Here is a 19,925-nt window from a genome sequence, read left to right as displayed (position 1 = left end):
ATATGTTTACATATCTTCAGTGTCCCCTAAACCCACTGTTGAAAATTAATTTGAATGCTATTAAATCTAAAAGAGATCTCCCTAAATTGGCTAGTCGAACTTGCTATATATAATAAGAACTAGAAGTTGGTGGAATTACCTTTGTAGGATAGCTTTTTGTGTTACTTCAGAGCAAGAGGTGGAAGCTTTTGCCTGCTCCCTGCAGGCATAGCCCCTCCCATCTGGCACCAGGCTGGGCCTACAGGTCTCCAGCATCTCCACCCAGTGTTGTCTTATTGGTGCAGTCATTTGGCACATCTTTGATGTCAGCATTTTGCTTGAGGTCACCAGTTCACAGAAGCATGTTTCCGGTCCATCTTCCTCACTGTACCTGCCCTATTCCAGCTTACAGGCTCTGTGAACTCCTCTTGAGTTTCCAGGCTCTGGTTTTTAGGCTTGTGAATTTTCATGACTTGCTTTTCTTGTTGTTGCTTCTCTCTAGACATTGGCCATTTTGGAAGGCAGAAGCATTGCCTGTTCAGATAGGTTAGAAGGAATAGAAATTGAACCTCAAATTTGATCATTTGCTTCTTGACTAAGTATTTGATGGAAATTTTTCTTGATGTTAGTACTTTAATATTTTAGTAAATTTCTTCATTTTACTTGTAGCCCTTGTTACAAATATTTAAAATTGGCTATATGCTTTGTGGAGGAAGCTACAAAATAAATTTTAATCTCTGTGTTTTGGTCTCCATAACATTTTGAATTAGAGAATGAGATCTCAAAAGAATCGTTCTTCCTATTGTGAGGGTGTTTGTTTCAGAACCATCTGTGGTAAGACATAGAGTAAATTAATGATCTGAGAGCCCCTGAGAAGATGCAACAGTACACCAAGGAGATGCTCTTATAGTAAGAAAATTCTGGCACATAAATGAGATTGTACACTAATGTCACATTTTCCCCAGTAGGAAGGGTATTAAAAAAGAAAAATCTGTTGAGTGGTAAAGAGAAGCTGCATCTAATGGATTCTTAAAATTTTCTATTCGGAGGACACAAGAGATGGTTCTGTGGTTTTTGCAGAGGATTTGAATTTGGTTCCTAGCACCCACATGACAGCTCACAACCATCCGTAACTCCAGGTCCCTGGGATCCAGTGCCCTCTTCTGACTTCCACAGGCACTACACATGCACATAGAACACATGCATACATGCAAACAAACATTCATGCACAGAAAGTAAATCATAATTTACATCTCTTATTCTGATTTTCATTCATTTTTAAAATTTCTATAAAGAATATTCATCAAAATTTTTTCTTTTTTATTGTGGCATAACAAAGGCAGTGTAAATGGCCACATTAGCTTTGAGGTTTTATTTATTTTTTTACTTTAGGGCTGAGAGTTGAATTCAGGGTCATGTCCATGCTAAGAATATTCTCGGCTACTGAGCCTCACTCCAGCTCCATCTTAGCCATTCTTAAGATTACTATCTGGTGGCACTAAGTACACTTACGATATATGTTACTACAAGAGAAAACCTTACAGGGCAGCAGAGGTAGGTAGGATTGTGGGATTATGTTGGTATTTGCCATAAATTTTTAGCAGAAATCTGTGTGGGTTAAGGAAGCTATATGAAGTGACTTTGCATCATATCTTTGAATTCCATATCGTGGTGAGACTTGTATTATAAATACTCAACAGATTTTTTTCGTGTGTGTGTGTGTGTGTGTGTGTGTGTGTGTGTGTGTGTGTGTGATTAAAAGAAAGAACACAGAGGGAAGGTATGAGAAGGCCCATCTATGGCTAAGACAAAGCAATGACTTTTTTGTTGTAGTTGTGTTTAGTACATTCTTGGTCTAAACTACAACCTGTGCAACTAACTGCTTTCTGGGTAATGTAGGAACTTTGCAGTTGCATCCAGTAGTGGCTGGGCCACCTTCAAGGGGTAGGTCTTTTTGGGTAGTGTAGGAATTTAATAGCTATATCCACAGTGTTTGGGCCACCTTCAGGGGTCAGGCTTTTCTGTCTTGTTCCATGTTAACTTTTCATTATACTCAGTAGTTAAGTCCATGCTGAAACAAGAATCTTACTGTTTTCTAGTGAAAATCTCCATCTGATTGTATATTATCTCTGAATTTGTTTCTGATGTATTTGTTTCAACATAGCTGACAGAAACTATTTACCTACAGAAAGGTTTATGTTGCTCAGAGTTTCAGAGGGTTCACTCCATGAAAACAACATCATGACAGGGAATGCGTGGCAGAGCACAGCTGTACCCAGACCGGAACCAGAGAGTGACAGGAAGCAGGCATGAATAATATCGCCCCTCAGGCCCTGCCCTCACCATTGTATTTCCTCTAGCTAGGCCCCACCAGAGAAATAAGTATCCCAAACCTAAGCCTGTAGGACACTTCATATTCCAGCCAAAACCTGAGTACTAACCTGAAACCCATGTACGGATTTTTTTGATTAAATACTCTGTATCTAATGGGTGTGGGTTCCTTTTCTGTGTTTTTCTGAATAGGTTTGTGTCTTGAGAAAAGAGTCTTCTATAAGCTTATATCAGGACTTCATGCCAGCATCAATTTACATTTGTGTGCAAATTATCTTCTGGAAGGTAATCAGATTTCTTAAATGGAGACTGTTTTACTTGTAAGATACTGTAAAAAGTGTTGGAATGTAAAATGCATATTCTGCAGAGCAAAACAAAAACACTTTTTATACTAAAAGACAATGTGTTTCTCTTTATTTTCAGAAAACTGGGGTAAACCTAGTTGGGGACCTAACATCAAAGAATTTAAACGCCGCTTTGACCCTGTGGAAACAAAGGGGAGAGGGTCCAAGAAGGCTGAAAAATCTATACTTTTTATACTTGATTGAGCTTCGTGCTTTGTCAAAGGTGGCCCCTTATTTTGAGCGCTCAATTGTTGATCTTTACACTGGCAACTTGGAAGAAGATGCCGACACCAAGACCCTTCTGCTCAGCATCTTTCAGGACACAAAGTAAGACTTGGTTTTCAGTGTCCTGGAATCCTCTAAACATTAGAAAAAAGAGGTGCAGAGCTGAGGAACATGGGAGCTATATTACCACTGTAGTTCTTCAGGTGCTGAGTAAAAAGCCTCCCTGAAGTTTGGCTACAGAAGTGTTTATGCTTGAAAACAGGCCATGTATATTTTAATAAAGAACTGAAGATTTTATGTAGCATCAAAATGTTCTACCAGTTTGGTATTCTTTTACTTACTGTTTAAACTTACATAGAGTCGTAAGTGTAAAAGCATTACAGTGAACATACAAGATGTTGTTAGCTTCCTTCCAGAACATAGCCTTTTAAATCATCCATAGTCTGTAAAACATGTTCACTAGTGCTAAGATAAGCATGAAGGAAAAGGTAGATGGAGAAGGACCTGAAATAAACCACATATTAAAGTATATAGAAATATTAAGTATTGGCATACTTGGAGATTGCTTTTCACTTTTAAATAATTTTACTAATTTCCTTAAGATATTGCAGTCTTACAGATTACAGAGTCTCATGTAGCTTGCTGTAGTCTTATTAGTGTATATGTGAACTGTCCCCTCCTACATTATAAATAGCAGATTTTAAGTATTTGTGGGGCTACAGAATTCTAGCAGAGCTCTAAGACAAGCACTTGGACTTTTCATTAGTAACTTGCTTATGGCCTTGTCATTTCAGATCCTTCCCCATGCACTTTGATGAGAAGTCCATGTTTGCGGGTGACAAAAAGGGGGCCAAGTCACTAAAGGTAACGGGGCATTGTGGGAGCATTTGTTGTGTTTTTATCCTATTCATCCAAACTTCTCCAGTTGTCCAACATTCTGATGTTAGTCCAGTTAGATTTTGCTATAAATTGAGATCATTGGTTGTTGAATACCTGTGTCACAGCATGGCACTGAGTGATTTACAGTTGGATCTGTTCTAGGGCCAACATTCTGAGTTATGTTTTATATTAGTTACTTTTTCTGTGGCTGTGAGAAAATACCCTGACAAACCAGATGTAAGAAGCTATTTGATGTTAGCAACAGCTCAGTTCTTACAAGTAACGGCCTCCTCCCACTGTTACCTTTCCAGCCCTTCATTAAAGTCCCTCCTCAGTAGATTGTGTTGAATATGCACCATGAATATTAGCTCCTATTAATGTGTGTTGTTTTAATATACCATGTTGTATATACAAAGTCAGATCTTTTACTACTGAAAACAACTTAATCACTTGTAAACTTCAAAACTTTATTTTATATATGTGATTCAACCAAGTGTAGCTTAATCTCAAAAGGCTAATTCTGGTATTTTCTGCTTACCAGGAGGAATTCCGGTTACATTTCAAGAACATCTCGCGTATCATGGACTGTGTCGGATGTGATAAGTGCAGATTGTGGGGGAAATTGCAGGTGTGTGTGGTCTTCCTTTTCAGACTATTCATAGCTGTACATTTTTCTGCTTGCTTTAGTTTTTAGTTTTTCAAGATAGAGTTTCTCCATGTAAACCCTGGCTGTCCTGGAACCAGCTGTGTAGACCAGGCTGGCCTTGAACTAACAAAAATCTACTGGCTCTGCCTCCCAAGTGCTGGGATTAAAGTTGTGCACCACCACAGCCCAGCTGCTTACTTTAGTTTTAGCAAGATTTGTTGTTCAGTGACTTTGTGTTAGGAAACAAGCAGATCCAAGTGTGGCTTTTCTGTATTGTTGTTGAAAGATAAATGCTACTAAACTGTGCTGGAGGTCCATGAACAAGGATATCTTTGTGTTCTGTGTCTTGGTGCCATCTTAGATTCATTTTTTGGGTTTTTTTTTAACATTTATTTATTTATTATGTATACAGTGTTCTGCCTGCAGCTCATTACACACGGTTGTGAATCACCATGTGGTTGCTGGGTATTGAATTCAGGACCTTTGGAAGAGCAGTCAGTACTCTTAACTGCTGAGCCATCTTTCCAGCCCCGTAGATTCATTTTTAAAGTTAGTTATGAATAGAGAATTTTATATATAAACTAAAACACAATAAATTAAATTATATTTAATTTATATATAAATTAAATATCAAATTTTGGACATGGTTTGTTTCACTGGTAAAAGGCTACTTAGCACAAAATGCAAAAGTTCCGTAGGGCAGGCCTTAATCTTCAATATACAGAGGATTATTTGATTTTTACCTCTTATTTTCTTCCAAAGGTGATGATAAGTACAGAAAATCAGAAGACAAAATTAATTGTTGTTTTTGTGGGTATTTTTCCAAATTTTTTTTTTTTTCCAGAGCTGAGGACCAAACCCAGGGCCTTGTGCTTGCTAGGCAAGCACTCTACCACTGAGCTAAATCCCCAACCCTCCAATTTTTTTTTTTAAAAGACAGGAGGGTCTTGCTTTGTATTTAAGGCATAAAATTTGTGATCTTTCTGCATCAACTGGAATTATACAGTGCTAGTGCAATAGGATTATTTTAAAGGCAGCTGTGCTGAAATCAAATTTTCCTCTAGTGCTAAGAAATAACTTAGTGTAGGGTCACCTTGCAATACTCTTGGAACTTTGAATTGCTAAGGGTTGTAAGTGTAGAGGTGTGTTTAATGGGTCTGTGGTGTAGAGCTGAAGTAGAGCAGGGGTTGATCCCTTAGCACTATTTAAAAAAATGTGCTTTCAGGATTACAAGTCAAATGCTGTGCTTCTGATGATAAAAACAGGCATTTTGGCAATCTAGAACAGAAACTTCTTCAACAAGCATCAGTTTGCTCAAGTTTTCCTGAGCAGTGTTGTGTTTATGTGTATGTGACCTGTGAGGGAATAGATACTGCTTCTTGTATAGTCCAGCACTGCACTGCGTTGTAAAGCTCAGTTCATAGGATTTAAAGAAGAGATTATTTCTGTTTTAGGGGTTGTGTGTGTCTGTCTGTGTGTGTATGTGTCCATTCCTCTGTCCGTCCATCTGTCCATTAGAGGGTGTCAGATTTCCTGGAGATGAAATTACAGGTGGTTATGAGGCACTGGATGAAGAGCAGCAAGCATTCCTCGCTGCTGAGCCATCTCTCACCTCCCTCATGTGGTTTTCAGCGTCCTTAATGAGTAGTTCTTCATAGGAGCTATTGTGTAAAGTTAATTGTAAGTTTATGAATATTTTCTTTAGACTCAGGGTTTAGGAACTGCCTTGAAGATACTATTCTCTGAAAAAGAAATCCAGAAACTTCCGGAGAACAGTCCATCTAAAGGCTTCCAGCTTACTCGGCAAGAAATAGTTGCTCTTTTAAATGCTTTTGCAAGGTAAGAATTGCACCTGCAGCCGAGACCTGACTCTCCCACAGGTTTCAGTATACTGCACAGATTGTCTTTTCCCCCAAAGGTATGCTTTTGGTTTGCTAAATAGATAAAGATAAAATGATGGGTGTGAGTGGCACACACTCACAACCCCAGCTTGAGAAGCTGCGGAAGGCAGATCATGAGTTCAGAACCAACCTGCCCTGTCTCAAAACAGCAAAACAAAACAAACCCAACTTTATTCATTGCTCAGTGTGGCCTCCAGGCTGACAGCCTGTTCTCTGTCAGTACCAGTACCTTTCAGTTTGATTTCTCAATTTCATGAGGGGAATAGTTTTCTAATATTCTCTTTTTTAGCTGGCTACTGCCTGCTGGAGTACAGTAGTAGACAGAAGGAAAATGTGATCAAGAAGGTAATCAAAGACATGACACTTTCTCTGCTCTGAATTGCCGAAGCTGAGGAGTCCTCTCCCACACATTCCTACCCCATTTCTTTCTGTGAAATATTATATATATATATATAATTATATATGTATGTATATATCACATCAGAAAAGTATACAAACACACACACTTTGCTTTTTATATCAGAAATTGTTTAAAAATAATTTGAATTTGCCTACAGAGAGATTTATGCAGTGATGAGGGTTATAAAGCAGAAGGAAAAGAATCATAGAAAATAAAGCTATGTTGTAACAGTAGGGCAAAATAAGTCAAATTATGGGGAAAAGTTTATTTTTAAATAAATGGAATCAAGTGACAGAGATTAATGTGTATGTTTTATGAGTGTGATTTTAAGTTCAAAGGAGACCAATCACTTAAAGATAACTATAGCATGAATCTTAAAGGTCTTATTAATAAAAACAAACCTGGAACCAGGTATTGGGGTGAATGCTGGAAGATCAGAGAAGCAGAACAAGCCACAGCTTCCTCACCTCACCAGTTCCTCAGCTGATCCCATTTCCTCAGACTGGAAGCCTCTGAGTTCTCATCCAAATAGATCTCAGCTGAACTGTTGCTTAAAAGCCTAAAAGCTTAACCAACCGTAGTTCCTGGTCCTCACGCCTTTTATACCTTTCTGCCTTTCTGCCATCATTTCCTGGGATTAAAAGCTCACTTCCTGGGATTAAAGGTATGAGTCACCATGCCTGGCTATTTCCAGTGTGGCCTTGAACTCACAGAGATCAAGATGGATCTCTGCCTTTGGAATGCTAGGATTTAAGGCATGTGTGCCACCATTTTCTGGCCTCTATATCTAGTGGCTGTTCTGTCCTCTGACCCCAGATAAGTTTATTAGGGTGCATAATATTTTGGGGAACACAGTATCACCACAGATAGCTTAGATATGTCTCATCTTAGTGCCAAGCTTTCACCTACTTCCTCCACATACTTATTTTTACCTAGGCAGGATTTTACTCTCATGCAAGCTGACCTGGAGCTCGGTGATCTGTCTCAGCCCCTGGTGCTCAGGTGTGAGCTGCTGTGCCCAGCTCTTCTCTGTATGTGAAGATGTCTGTGTTAATTGAGATATAACACACAAGGTAGTGGCTGATGATGTTTTACATCTCAGGAAACATTCAGCCTACACATTTTTGAGATCTGAAGAAAAATAACATAAGAAACTAGGTGAAATGTAAATTATTTGAAATGAAAAAGATCTTCAATAGCAAACATTTTAAGCTCAAACAAAATTAAATTGAGAAAGGAAAAATTAAAGTGAACATTTCATCAAAATTTCACTGGCTCTCAGAAATGTCTCCTTCTAGCTTCAATTCTGTCTAGAACCTGTTCTCCCTGTAGTGAGTGCTGGCTAGGAGACAGGTTCTGGAGTCCTGGGATCCTGGCCTGCTATTTGCCTGCAGTACATCTCAGCAAACCTTGGCTCCCTGTTCAGAACCCACCTGTTAGCTGAGTATCTTAAGGGTTTTTATTGCTGTAAAGAGACACCCATGACCACAGCAACTCTTACAAAGGAAAACATTTAATTGAAGGTGGCTTGCTTGCAGTTTCAGAGGTTTAGTCCACTACCATGGTGGGGAACATGGCAGCATGCAGGCGGATGTGGTGCTGGAGCTGAGAGTCCTACATCTTGCAGGCAACAGGAAGGTGACTGAGACACTGGGTGGTATCCTGAACATAGGAAACCTCAAAGCCCACCCCCAAAGTGACACACTTCCTCCAACAAGGCCATACCCACTCCAACAATAATGCCACTCCCTATGAAATTATCAGGGCCAATTATTTGAGTCTGATTTTACCTAAAATGTAAAAGCAAAGTCCTAGCGACCTTTTGTTGTTGCATTCTTTAAGTTAATTGAGTGTGTACACTTGACAGGCTCAGATCATTGCCTGGAACCTCAATAAACAATAAGCTCTCAATAAACAGGGAGTCTTCAAGTACTGGGGTAACGGAAAAAGAGTAGTTAGCAGTATACACTGTATCACTAGGCTGTAGAAGAGAAATACTGGAATTTTGTTTCATTAACCCTGAATTTTGTACATAAGGGAAAAGTGAACTTGTAAGTTTTTCATTTCTTCCCATCTCAGAATTTTATTTCTGGGTTTAAGCTCTTTACTTATTCATTGAGCCAATAATCCCTTACACAATACCATAAATGTAGATAGGTACTAGGAGTTGGGAGGGTCTGTGTAGGAGACAACAAATATTTGTGTGCCTTTCATGGCATTGTTTCTATGACTCATCTGCAGTCTTTTTGTTATTGTTTTGTTTTCAAGACAGGGTTTCCCTGGTGTAGCCCCGGCAGTCCTGAAACTCACCTTGTAAAGCAGGCTGCCTCTGAACTCAGAGATCCATTTGCCTCAGCCTCCTGAATGCTGGGATTAAGGGCGTGCACCACCATACCTGGTTCTCATCTGTAGTCTTGATGTGAAGATGAATTGGCTTCTTTTGCCCTTCTAAGCAAGCCCAAAGAACCAAAGCCCCATGATCTGTCACTTTTAATAGAGTTACAGCATATCTATTTAAAATGGAATTCTCAATGTTCAGTGTTTGGTTCTTTTAGGTTTTTGCTTCTAGGTTCTAGAGCCCAAGGATCCAGTATGAACTATTTGAAATGTGTGCACATCCTGCAGGCTGTATGTACTAACATGCACTTACTTGTTTTCCTCCTGTAGGCTTTCAACAAGCATAAGAGAATTACAGAACTTTAAAGCATTATTACAGCACAGGAGGTAATGAAGACTTTTCTGTCTCCGTAGACATAACGGACTGTGTGAAGCCTTTTAGCCTTGGACATTGAGCAGAGAGACTAAGTGTCTAAGACTTCAAGAATTTCGAACTCTTAAAGAGAAAATTCAAATGTTCACTTGAATATTTATGATCCTTAATAGACTATCAATTAGAGATATTTATAAATGAAGTATATACTTTAAAATTGTAAGTTATACTAATCCCATGTTTGTTTCACATTGGTTTTATTTGTATTGTATTACCACCCTTCATTCCTAGTTGTCAAACTTTAAGTGACTGTGTCTATCCTGAGAAGACTATTCAGTCTGTTATAGAAAAAGAACTAGGGAACCAGTGCTGCCTAGGGCTGGTCTCAGTGACAGAAATTTGTCAATGCTGTAGTTAGTGTTTTAGCCTTGCCTAACAGTGTGTCATCTTCTGTAACACAGGGCTGTCACTATAATGAATAGGCCTTTCAATGACTAGTGAGAGAGGTTCTGGATGACTTCCCAGGACTTCAACCATTTTAAGATGTTTAGTTGCTGTTGCTGCTTTGGTTTTGGCCTAAAGGGTCCTGCCTTGGTGAAGGTGGGTAAGTGCCCTCCCACGCTCACTTGGCCAGATGTCCTATGTACACCGGCTGGCTCAAGAGTGGAGTGTCCTTTACTAAAGCCCACAGCTCCCCTTCTTCTGACTCCTTTGTTCCTCTCCTAATTATAAACATTTTCAGTTATTTTATGAAAAGCCCTATTTATTTAATGGATTGTTTATTCATAAACTTTGAATGGGATCCTATGGGTTTATAATGCTACTGGCATTATACACAAATTTTGCTGTTTTAAAGTAAGCATTTTCAATGTTTTATTTTGAACACAATCTATGCAATCCTCTACCTCTTTGTGTGATTCCTTCTGGTGAGATGCTTCGCAGGGGTCTCACCCCCTCCCACCTTCCATTCATCCCAGAGCAGCCATCCTTGGTGTGACTTAAGACAGTAGAGGACTTGAAGGACCTAGACTGTCATTTTCTAAACCTGGGATTTAAAGTCTTTCAATGTTTTAAATCTTGGTTCTTTTAAAGGTGGCAGTGGATAATGGGATTACTTGAAAGGTTTTTATCTATGTGGAAGCAATTCGAGTCCAAAGTCTCTTCTCCTTAGATTCCATCTTGCTGAAGTAAACAGTAAGTGCTCTTACCCACATTTTATCTGCCAAAGTCTGGACTGTGTTCCTTGTGACTTCATGGTGTGTGCAGATTGAGTTGCTCGGTCCTCTTGATGCTTCGCCATCCACTGTGGAGGTGTGACGGGGGACTGGGGCCTCACTAGTTACTTCCCTCCTATTTCTAACCTTTATAAACTAAATGTTTTGTTGATAGTGGGGGATTTTGTAGGTTGATTTTTCTTTTAAGCTAGCTTCCAGTTTTCCTTTTTCTTTGCTTTTTTAGAGTTGCAAGCATTACCAGGTGATGGGAGTGGGCCACCGTAAGACAAAAAGTCTACAAAGTGAATACCAGTGACCTTGCTAGTTCATCAGTAAGAAGTGTTCTGTAGTGTCCATTTAGAATGTAAGGAAATGTGAAATTTTTTCACTTTGTCTATTTTTATTTTAAATGCAGAGGTCATTTTGGTAATGTCACTTACCATTACTGCAGGTATATGCTATTGTCTTAAACTATTTGCTTGAGGAAAAAAAATCTTAATTTCCATTTGAATTTTTCTTAACTGTGGTTTGCTTCAAGCTTAGGACACATGGTAGTATTAGAGTGTTCTAGGGAATTGAAAAGATGTGGTTAAGTTAAAACGTACACAAGGCTATACTGAATTTCCTCAGTAAGGCAAGTATTTTTAAGTTGGTATTTGTTGGATAACTTTTACATACGTTAGGATTGTGTGCATGGCCTATATTTCTGCTGTCTGAGGACCGTGGAGATTGTAGGCTGGCCCTGGTAATGAGTCTGGTCCTCAGGAGGCTGTCTGCCAGTTCTGTCACCAGTGCCAGGGGATCACTGCTTAGCTGAGAATGCTTGACAGCTGGAGCAACAGATGCTGTCTATCCATGTCTCGTCACCTACTGCAAAAATCTAGCATCGGACAACAAAAATTGACGGAAACGACCAGACCTGATGGCAAAATCAACATGAAGAAGAGGAAGTATTTTCCCTGGGTTGCCTACGTTGGTTTTTCTTTAATGGTATTGGTGTTAGACAGATTATATATATTAAAATAGTCAATGTTCAGTATTCAGTATTGGATTATGTGGAGGATCAGACAAAACAAGATCTTAGTTTTGAAACTTGACAGGTCAAATGTTGGGCCCCTGTACCATGTGTATGAAACGCTGTGCCGTATTTCTCGACTCTGCCTAGGTGCCACTGTATATAAGGAAGGACAGCCTTCAGCTGGACATCTGGAAACAGTTCACAGTAGGCCTCTCAGCAGTTTGCAGATTGAAGTTCCCGCAGAAGCCATAGCTAGTCACCAAAAGGCTCAGACCAGGTACACAGTGTCATGGAAACTCCTTGGTACAAGCCAAGCACAGAAATCCACATGTCCTTTATTTGAAATAACATCTACAGGTACAGCTTTGAGTTTTCTGAGCAGAATTCCGAATAATTCACTGTTGTACCCACCAGAATCTAGACCATGAATTAAAGTACATGTTTCTGCAATCTTTTTATGCTTTGGTTTTTTTTTTTTCCTCCTCCATTTCAAGAGAACATGATTATAACTTATGAATCAGGGAGAAAATACACCATCTGCATGGTCTGAGGGGGACTCTTCTTGTAGTACAAATGGCAAGTATTGGCAGCCTATGCTGAGGGCTCCACATGCAACAGCTCGTCACCAGCACACTAGGTGGGAAGTACAGTTATTTTCTGAAGCATGAAAACAGATGAGTTCTGAGAATCGGCTATAGTCACAACTCATGCCACCAGAACCCAGGGCTCAAGAGCCTCTACTGATAATTGGGCCATTTGTGGCATTTTTGTAATGGCCTATTACCACTCAATCAAACTGTAGGAATTTCGATGTTTTTTGATTTGTATTGAGCCATAGGCTTTAAAAAAAAAATGCTTGCTTTATTTAACTTTCTGAATAGGTGGTACATTCATCTGGTTAAAAAACACATTTTATACCAAAAATACAATGCCACACTACACACACGCCCTCCCTCCTTGGCTTTTCTATTTCCATCCATAATTTTTTTAAATATGCCAACATATACAAATATAAAGCCTTTCTCTCTATCTTTACTGGGAGTGACATCACATACACACCATCTGCTTTTTATCACCTAATATTCAATGGCCACATATCACCAGATAGCTTTTTCACTATAGTGGTTGCTTGGTTTCCTTACTGTGGCTGTCATTATTTAGTTGAGCAGTACCATTCTCGGGCATTTGGGTTGTTTCTAGACCTTGTCCACATGTCATTACACGTTTGTGTGCGTACATCTCTAAAGTAAGTATTCAAAAGAGAAAGACTACACACACTGAGTTTTGAAAGGCACTGACTCAGATGCTGCCCTCCACAGTTCACATACCATCTACAGATTGACAGTGCTTGCCCACCCACATCACCATCAGAAATGGCATTCAAATGCTAGACTTGGATGTTCTGATAGAATATAAATTTAAAATAGTCATTTGTTGCCTAACTATATAAAATGAACAACTTTTAATATAGGAAGGAGTCTCCTGACTCTGCTTAATGACCTTTGTCCACTTTTACCACATGGCTATTATACTTCTAACAGGTGAGGTTCTAAGTGTGAAGAGTGGCATATTCTTCCAGTTGGTTTTCTGGCTTTGCTCTAATGGTTTTATCATGCTGTTGTATGGTCTGATTTACCAGTTCTTTGGTGATTTCTGTATTAACTCAGAGAATGTCTTCCTTACTTCAGACCAAGACAGTAATCCACCAGTATTCTTTTTTTTCTGATTTTCATGAATGGTTTTGCCTTTTGCTTTTTAAATTCTGATCCTTTGGGGATGGATGGATCCTAGTACAAAATACAGGTTAAGAAACCACCCTTACCTTCTCAAGAGGATAACCTGGTTGTTCCTGACCAGCCCATCTTTTCCATGACTAGTTTGAGGCTACATGTAGATAAGACAGATCTCTGATATCTTTGTGGACTTAGCTCTTTATCTAGCTAGGTTCTGTTCCATTTCATCAGTCCATTTTCTATATGTACCAGTAGGCATTGTTTTAATAAATAATATTTAACATTAGTCCTCAGCCCTCTCATGGTGATGCAATATTAAAAAAATATATGTTCTGAGGACTGGACTAGAACTTCTCGTGGAGGTCTGAGGTCACTTATGACTTAAGACTGCTATCCTACTGTGTACTCAGCTGTTTGTTTATCCTGCCTTTCAGAGAACAATGTTAACAGTCACCCTTACTTGCCCTTGGAATTCCCAATGCAAAGCTATAATCTTTTTTTTTTTTTTAATAATTGATTTAACTTTATGTGCACTGGTATGATGGTGTCAGATCCCCTGGAACCAGAGTTACAGTTGTAAGCTGCCATATGGGTGCTGGGAATTGAACCTGGGTCCTCTGGAAGAGCAGCCAGTATTCTTAACCACTGAGCCATCTCTCCAGCCCAGCATAGCTATAACCTTAAGTTATGTACTTCTTCATATCCTTGACCCAGAGTAATGCCTGTGTATCATTTGCTGAAAACAGCAAGTATAGAAGCTGAAAGCAATCTTCTAAAATGAATATCCACCATAATGTTGAACACAACATTTAAATATTGCTTGATAAACAATAGTGTTTGAAATACTGTCGTGTGGGTCAGATGGGGTTAACTGAGTCTGTGACTTGGTCCCTTATAGAACTCCGTTAAAGATTTCTGTAAAGTGTCACTAATTCCTTCCCCCATGTGATGCCTTCTGTGCTGTTCAATAAAGAGCAAAGCCCTTTGTAAGGGATGAACACACGGGTAGATTTACAAGACAGCCTTCAGGCAGGCAGATTCAGACTGATAGGACAGGCACACAGGATGAGGACAGAAAACACAGGGAGCATGAAACAGAAAATCCAAATCTGAGCTCACTCTTGGTTAAATGACACCAAGGGGAGTGCTCTCATTTTTCCTTAATGTGACAGCACACGGTATTGGTGAGCTGGAGTTTACTGTGTGTCCAGACTAATCACACCTTCTCCTTCCTTTCCCTGCACCCTTTTGACTTGTTTTTCCTCCATACTGTTTGATTCCATGTGAGCTTTGAAAAATTCTTTTTAGCATAACAGAACTCTGTCAAACTGTTTTCTTGGGGTCTCTTTTCCTCCTTCCCTTTCATTACTTTCAGGGTCTCATGTGTCTCAGGCTGGCCTCAAACTCCCATTTCTGATCCTCCAACTTCCAAGTGCTGGGATCAGAGGTGTAAACAGTCATGCCCATTTTGTGCTGTGCTGGAGGTTGGACCCAGAGCTTCCTACACATGGACAAGCACTCTGCCTACAACTACACCCTTAGATGTGAAGGCACTTTTAACTTCTCGATACCTTTATTCTTCTAACTCAGTCTCACATGGTAAAGACCCTTTTAGGTTTTAACTACTTGGGGTAATTTTTTGAGTACTCTTACTAAATGGAGCAGTTAATAAAGGTATGACAGCACCGATGAGGTCAGAGTTCACCTTGTAAGACAAAGTCTCCAAGAATAATTTTGGGCTTACCTTCATATATTATTAAAACAACAACAACAACAACAACAAAAACAACTCTCTCCTTCCATTTCTTTGTTAAAAAATTGGTTGTCTGTAAAAGACTCATAAGTGGGGGCCCTTCAGTGAGTGCTAACCTTGGTAAAAGTGCAAGTGTAAGAGTTACTTAAGGGCAGCTATGAGGAGGGTTGACTCTTCTGAGCTCTGGAAACATAGCAATAAGTGAGATAAACACTCCTGCCACCACACAACACAGCCTTCATAGCCCAACCAGATTCCATTCCATTTATAGTAAGACTTCACCTGAAGAAAATGCCACTGAGGCCACATGCCACCTAAAAATGTTCTCAGCAGTACAGGTAGCCTCCTGATGCTACCAGCACACTGAGTCAGGAAAGCCATCTGACAGCTACCAAACCATCCTGCCTAGGATGTACCTACAGCTGGGCAAAGCCTTTCATAGGCCCATCACTTGAAGCATGGATGGGGCCAGTGAGTTTATTTCTAGGGAAGTACATGAAGGATGCTCAGTTACACGGACACAGCAGCCCTAGGAAGGCACTGATTGTATGCACCCTTTCATGCTTTAGTTAGGGTCTTGAAGAAACACCATGACTGGGAAGTGACTAGTGGGTGTCAGAATCATGGGTAACAATTATATGAACAAGGGTTGGTAGAAAGGGAGGAATTTTGAGGCTCATATAAGCTGAATAAAGTGGGCATCTAAACTCTAGTTCTAAGTTAATGTTTGGAGACATAAGGTCTATTCAGAGTATAAAAAAAAAATCAGGATTTGAGGGGTTAACCAGATGAGGCTTAGGGGAAAAGAAGCCACTGGGAAGGAAGGTATCTACATAAAAAAAAAATGGAGCAGGGACAAATCAAGGTTTGAAGAAGGCAGATGTGTATGCCTATAGGAGCTGCCAAGACCCTACATTTGGATCCAAGGATCACAAGCCTGGATTGCATGAGTCCATACTGAACATAGTACCTACCTAGGGCAAGGATGAGGCAAAGGTATAGGAGTCCAATAGTTTGAGATAGAGATGGCCGCAGCAGGTGACAGGTACTTTGTTCTTTGAGGAGAGGGTTTTTCATGTCTCCACCAGGAACTATGAGTAAGTTAATGTGTGATCCTCTCTGTATGATCTCAAATCCGAACTCATGACAACTGCCCAGTCCGGCACTGTATAGGAGAGTTACCCAGTAGACCCAGTGAATTCCACAGTCTGTCTTCACAGTCCCATTTAAAAATTGTTCTCACTTCATCTTATTAGTTAGTCTTTGCTGAGAACTCTGACTTGAGCCTGCTCCTTTCAGCAGTTCCCTATCTGGTCCCATCAGAAGCTGTGAATAGCTCGTACCTACTGGATAAAGAGGAAATGGACATTGATATGTTTCTACCCCAGTCTCTTAAGATCTCTGCCCAATAAAAGTGAAAGGATCCTTTTTCTAGAATAATTGGCTTAACTTGTAAATCTTGATAAATTATTTGTAACCCTGAAGAACAAACAACGGACTGGAATTGGAATGTATGTAGCCCAGCGGCAAAGCACTTGCTTAGCAGGAGAAAGGCCAAGATTTGATCGTCACTGTGCAGGTACACATGCATATGGGTACACAATATTCTAGTAATGTACAATGTAGATCCAAATGAGATTCTCATAGTGCTTCTGAAGCACCCACAGTGACTGATGCTGCTTTTGCTTTTCACAGGGGTGAAGGGTTGGTTCAACACTTGTCCACAAAAATTGAGTTTTAGTGAAGGAGGAATTTGGGGTGCATTAGGATTTACCTGATCTATGCAGATAAACATGGGACAGAACAGTTATTATGAGTGTGTCCGGTAGTCAAGACTGAGTTAACAAGAGCTGAGACTACAGCTCAGTGGTAAAGAGCATTTGCCATATATGAGTAAGGCCCCGGATACCATCCTTGCGGCAGCAACAGAAAATTAAAAAATGCATAAATATGACTGGGATGTGTGCTGTAATAACTTGTATTTCACAACTCATAACACTCAGATGCTAACTGTCTAAAGGAATATGTGCCAATCAATGATACGTATGAACACAGCTTGGCCCAGAATTATTAGCTATGTGGGCAAATATTAACTGTGAGGGCAAATGACTCTTCCAGCAGTCAAAAACTATGTGTCCTGGCCTCGTTACAGCAAACCTCAATGCTGGTACCACATCTGCCACACTTTCAGTGGTATTCCCTCTGTCCTGTGTACTTGTTCATCTCAGAATATTTCTATAGCCCAGGCTGGCCTCAAATTTGACCTAGTGCTGAGATTACAAGCATAATACCATACTTGGCCCCATGCACTTTAAGCTTTAATATTACCAGGGTTTTAATTTCATGGTGGTGTAAACATTAACTTTTCTTTTCCTAGGTTTAATCTAACACATTAGGAAGTTTTGTTAGCAGAGAAAGTAAGGGAGAAGGCTCAAAGGCAACTCAAAACTCCTTCCCGACATGAGAACCACAGCCACCGTGTTTATATTCCAGCCTGTGGTGACAGCATTTAAGAGTTATAGTCTTTTAAAAAATGGTGAGAGTCAATAGACATATCATTTTGTCCTTTCCAATGCAAAACAAATAGCTGCCATGAATGCTGGCAACTTTATCGTAAAGTGGATCATAGCTTGTTGGTTAATGCTGGGTGTCTGTTTTCTTATAGACAAATTGTAAAGTGTGCATGTGCTACAAAATGAGTGCATACATAACTATCTGATGGTACTGTGCTTTTCAGAAAGCCCTGCCCTTGGCTGCTGATGGATTCAGACTTGCTGGCGACAAGGACACAGGGGCTCTGGGCACTGGCTGCAACAGCCGAATTGTTGCAGGTATAGTGACAGATAAGCTGTCTTGTACACTGTTATTGTAAACTACTGATTTAGGCAACTTGTGCAGGCTTTGCTTCAGTGTGGAATTCACCCTGGCAAATAACTATTTTAAATGGCTTGTAACCCAGATGTTTGCTCGTACTCAAAAGCAAAGATGTGGGCTGTGCAGAGTCTTCAACTTTGTGTGCTATACAATGAAAATCCAATCACAACCTGTGTGAAATTTGGGATCCCAATTTTAAATACATCTAAACAGGAGAGAATGGGCTTGTCCCTGTTAAATCCCCAAGATGGGTTTTTACCAAACCTTAGGACAGCAGAAGTATGTGAAGTGGGCTAGAGTCTGTGAGCGAGACTTGTCTTTTGGCTCTGGTGACCAGATGATGCATTTTGTGAGAAGCCAAAGAAACTAGCCTCCAGGATGGCCATTTGGTTCTCAAAGCCCTGAGATAGCACATGGGGATCATTGTCTGGAACGCTGTCTGGCTGAAACAGGGGTCCTGCTACCACGTAGGCAGAACCCACTTTTTCATACACATAGCTTTCAACAGACGGTCAGAGTACTATTTAAAAAACAGGCAGTGAGCACATGTCAGTCTCCTACAAATAACAGGCATGTTTTACAGAGAAGCTGACACGAGTCCACAGTCCTTTAGCTTGAGGGCCAGAAATATTTATTGGTAACACTCTGTGGGAACCTCTTGGCTTGTCATTAACTATAGCGAGCACTGGCTGAGTTAGGGAAGGCAATCTTGTCATCCTACTGAGGTAGTGAGTATTCAGTTACACTGGGCTGAAGAAAAGTGTACAACATGGCTACACACACAGCCAAGGAGGCTGAGTAGTGTCGGTGACAACATCTTGACAGTATCCACTTGTTACTGGAGTGCTTACAGTTGTGCTCTCAGATGAAGAAGCACCAGACTGGGGGCAAAATTCCAGAGAAACTACTACCGTGGACACAGACTGGGACACTCTGCTTCCTCTTAACTTTCAACACTGGAGTGGCAGATAAAGGAGTCTACCAATGTGGAGCTCACACTCACAGTGACCTTCAGTGACCTTCAGAGGTAAGGATTGAGGACACTTTTGTCCAAAAGCTTTAAACTATTAGACCACGTATTCTATACGTTTTAAAGTGAATTATGCATGAAAATCTGTGCAAACTACAACATACAATAACAATCAAGGAAAAACCTAGTATACTTTAGCATTAGTATTTAAATTATATAAAATACATCTTTATAAAAGTACAGAATCTCTTTAAGTTTAAATTACACCCACTGAAATAGCCATGCTCTCTGCTAATACTAAAGTAAGGGTTTATCACTCTAAATTATTGCTTAGTCCGATCTAGGCATGAGAAAGCTATAGCAAAAAACTGAGTCCTGTTTCCTAAGGAAAGGCGCCCTAAAAACTCAGCTGTCATCCAGTCTGTCTGGCTGAAGGTTTTCAACAGAGGACTCTTCCATAGGACTGGCACCTGGTGCTACCCTTGGCTGGCTTTGTCTGGATCCAGAGTGGAGTCTTGTTGCAAAGTTCCTGCTTGTGCCAGGGAGCTGTTGCTCTGTTGTCCCCAATCACAGTAGTCTGGAGCAAAACTTTAAACAAACAAACAAAACCAGTTCAGTGGCTTGACACAGTATAGTGTGTGTGCTGTGTCCACGTGACTTGTGTAGTTTAGCAACAGACCTGAGTTCTTCACGCTGTGTCTTGAAGCCCATTTTCCCACCAAACAGCTACACACAGTGCAGGCAGTCTATATTCAAGTCCACTGAACCCAGCAGTACTCAGAAGTTTGGGACCACTAGAACCTAAAGTTAGCCACTGTTGAGAACAGTTTTACCAAACACTTGTGTCTGAACCCCAAGGTGGCACTATAGTTGACTGTGTGTTTTGGACTGACAACTTCTCTGTCTCAAGTTCCTCTGTGGGACAGGAGTGATATCAGTCCTTCCTTG

At 40.2% G+C, this 19,925-nt stretch overlaps 2 protein-coding genes across 2 annotated transcripts in view; one reads left to right on the top strand and one right to left on the bottom strand.

The window, feature by feature from the left end:
* Positions 1-12,116, top strand: part of Ero1b (endoplasmic reticulum oxidoreductase 1 beta) — a 41,919-nt gene extending 29,803 nt beyond the window's left edge. Inside the window, 7 exon segments of the mRNA XM_036187512.1 lie at positions 2,503-2,595; positions 2,734-2,807; positions 2,809-2,981; positions 3,674-3,743; positions 4,300-4,386; positions 6,110-6,243; positions 9,373-12,116. Coding sequence (XP_036043405.1) covers positions 2,503-2,595; positions 2,734-2,807; positions 2,809-2,981; positions 3,674-3,743; positions 4,300-4,386; positions 6,110-6,243; positions 9,373-9,433 — 692 coding nt within the window. The 3' untranslated portion in view covers positions 9,434-12,116.
* Positions 12,117-14,779: 2,663 nt separating this feature from the next.
* Gpr137b (G protein-coupled receptor 137B) overlaps positions 14,780-19,925 on the bottom strand; it is a 36,329-nt gene continuing 31,183 nt past the window's right edge. The window contains exon 7 of the mRNA XM_036187920.1: positions 14,780-19,565. Coding sequence (XP_036043813.1) covers positions 19,454-19,565 — 112 coding nt within the window. The 3' untranslated portion in view covers positions 14,780-19,453. The remainder of the gene's footprint in view (positions 19,566-19,925) is intronic.

This window comes from Onychomys torridus, chromosome 5, assembly GCF_903995425.1.
Source record: "Onychomys torridus chromosome 5, mOncTor1.1, whole genome shotgun sequence".
Lineage (NCBI taxonomy): Eukaryota > Metazoa > Chordata > Mammalia > Rodentia > Cricetidae > Onychomys > Onychomys torridus.
The sequence above is the reverse complement of the archived record's forward strand: the minus strand, read 5'-3'. Positions and strand labels throughout refer to the sequence as shown.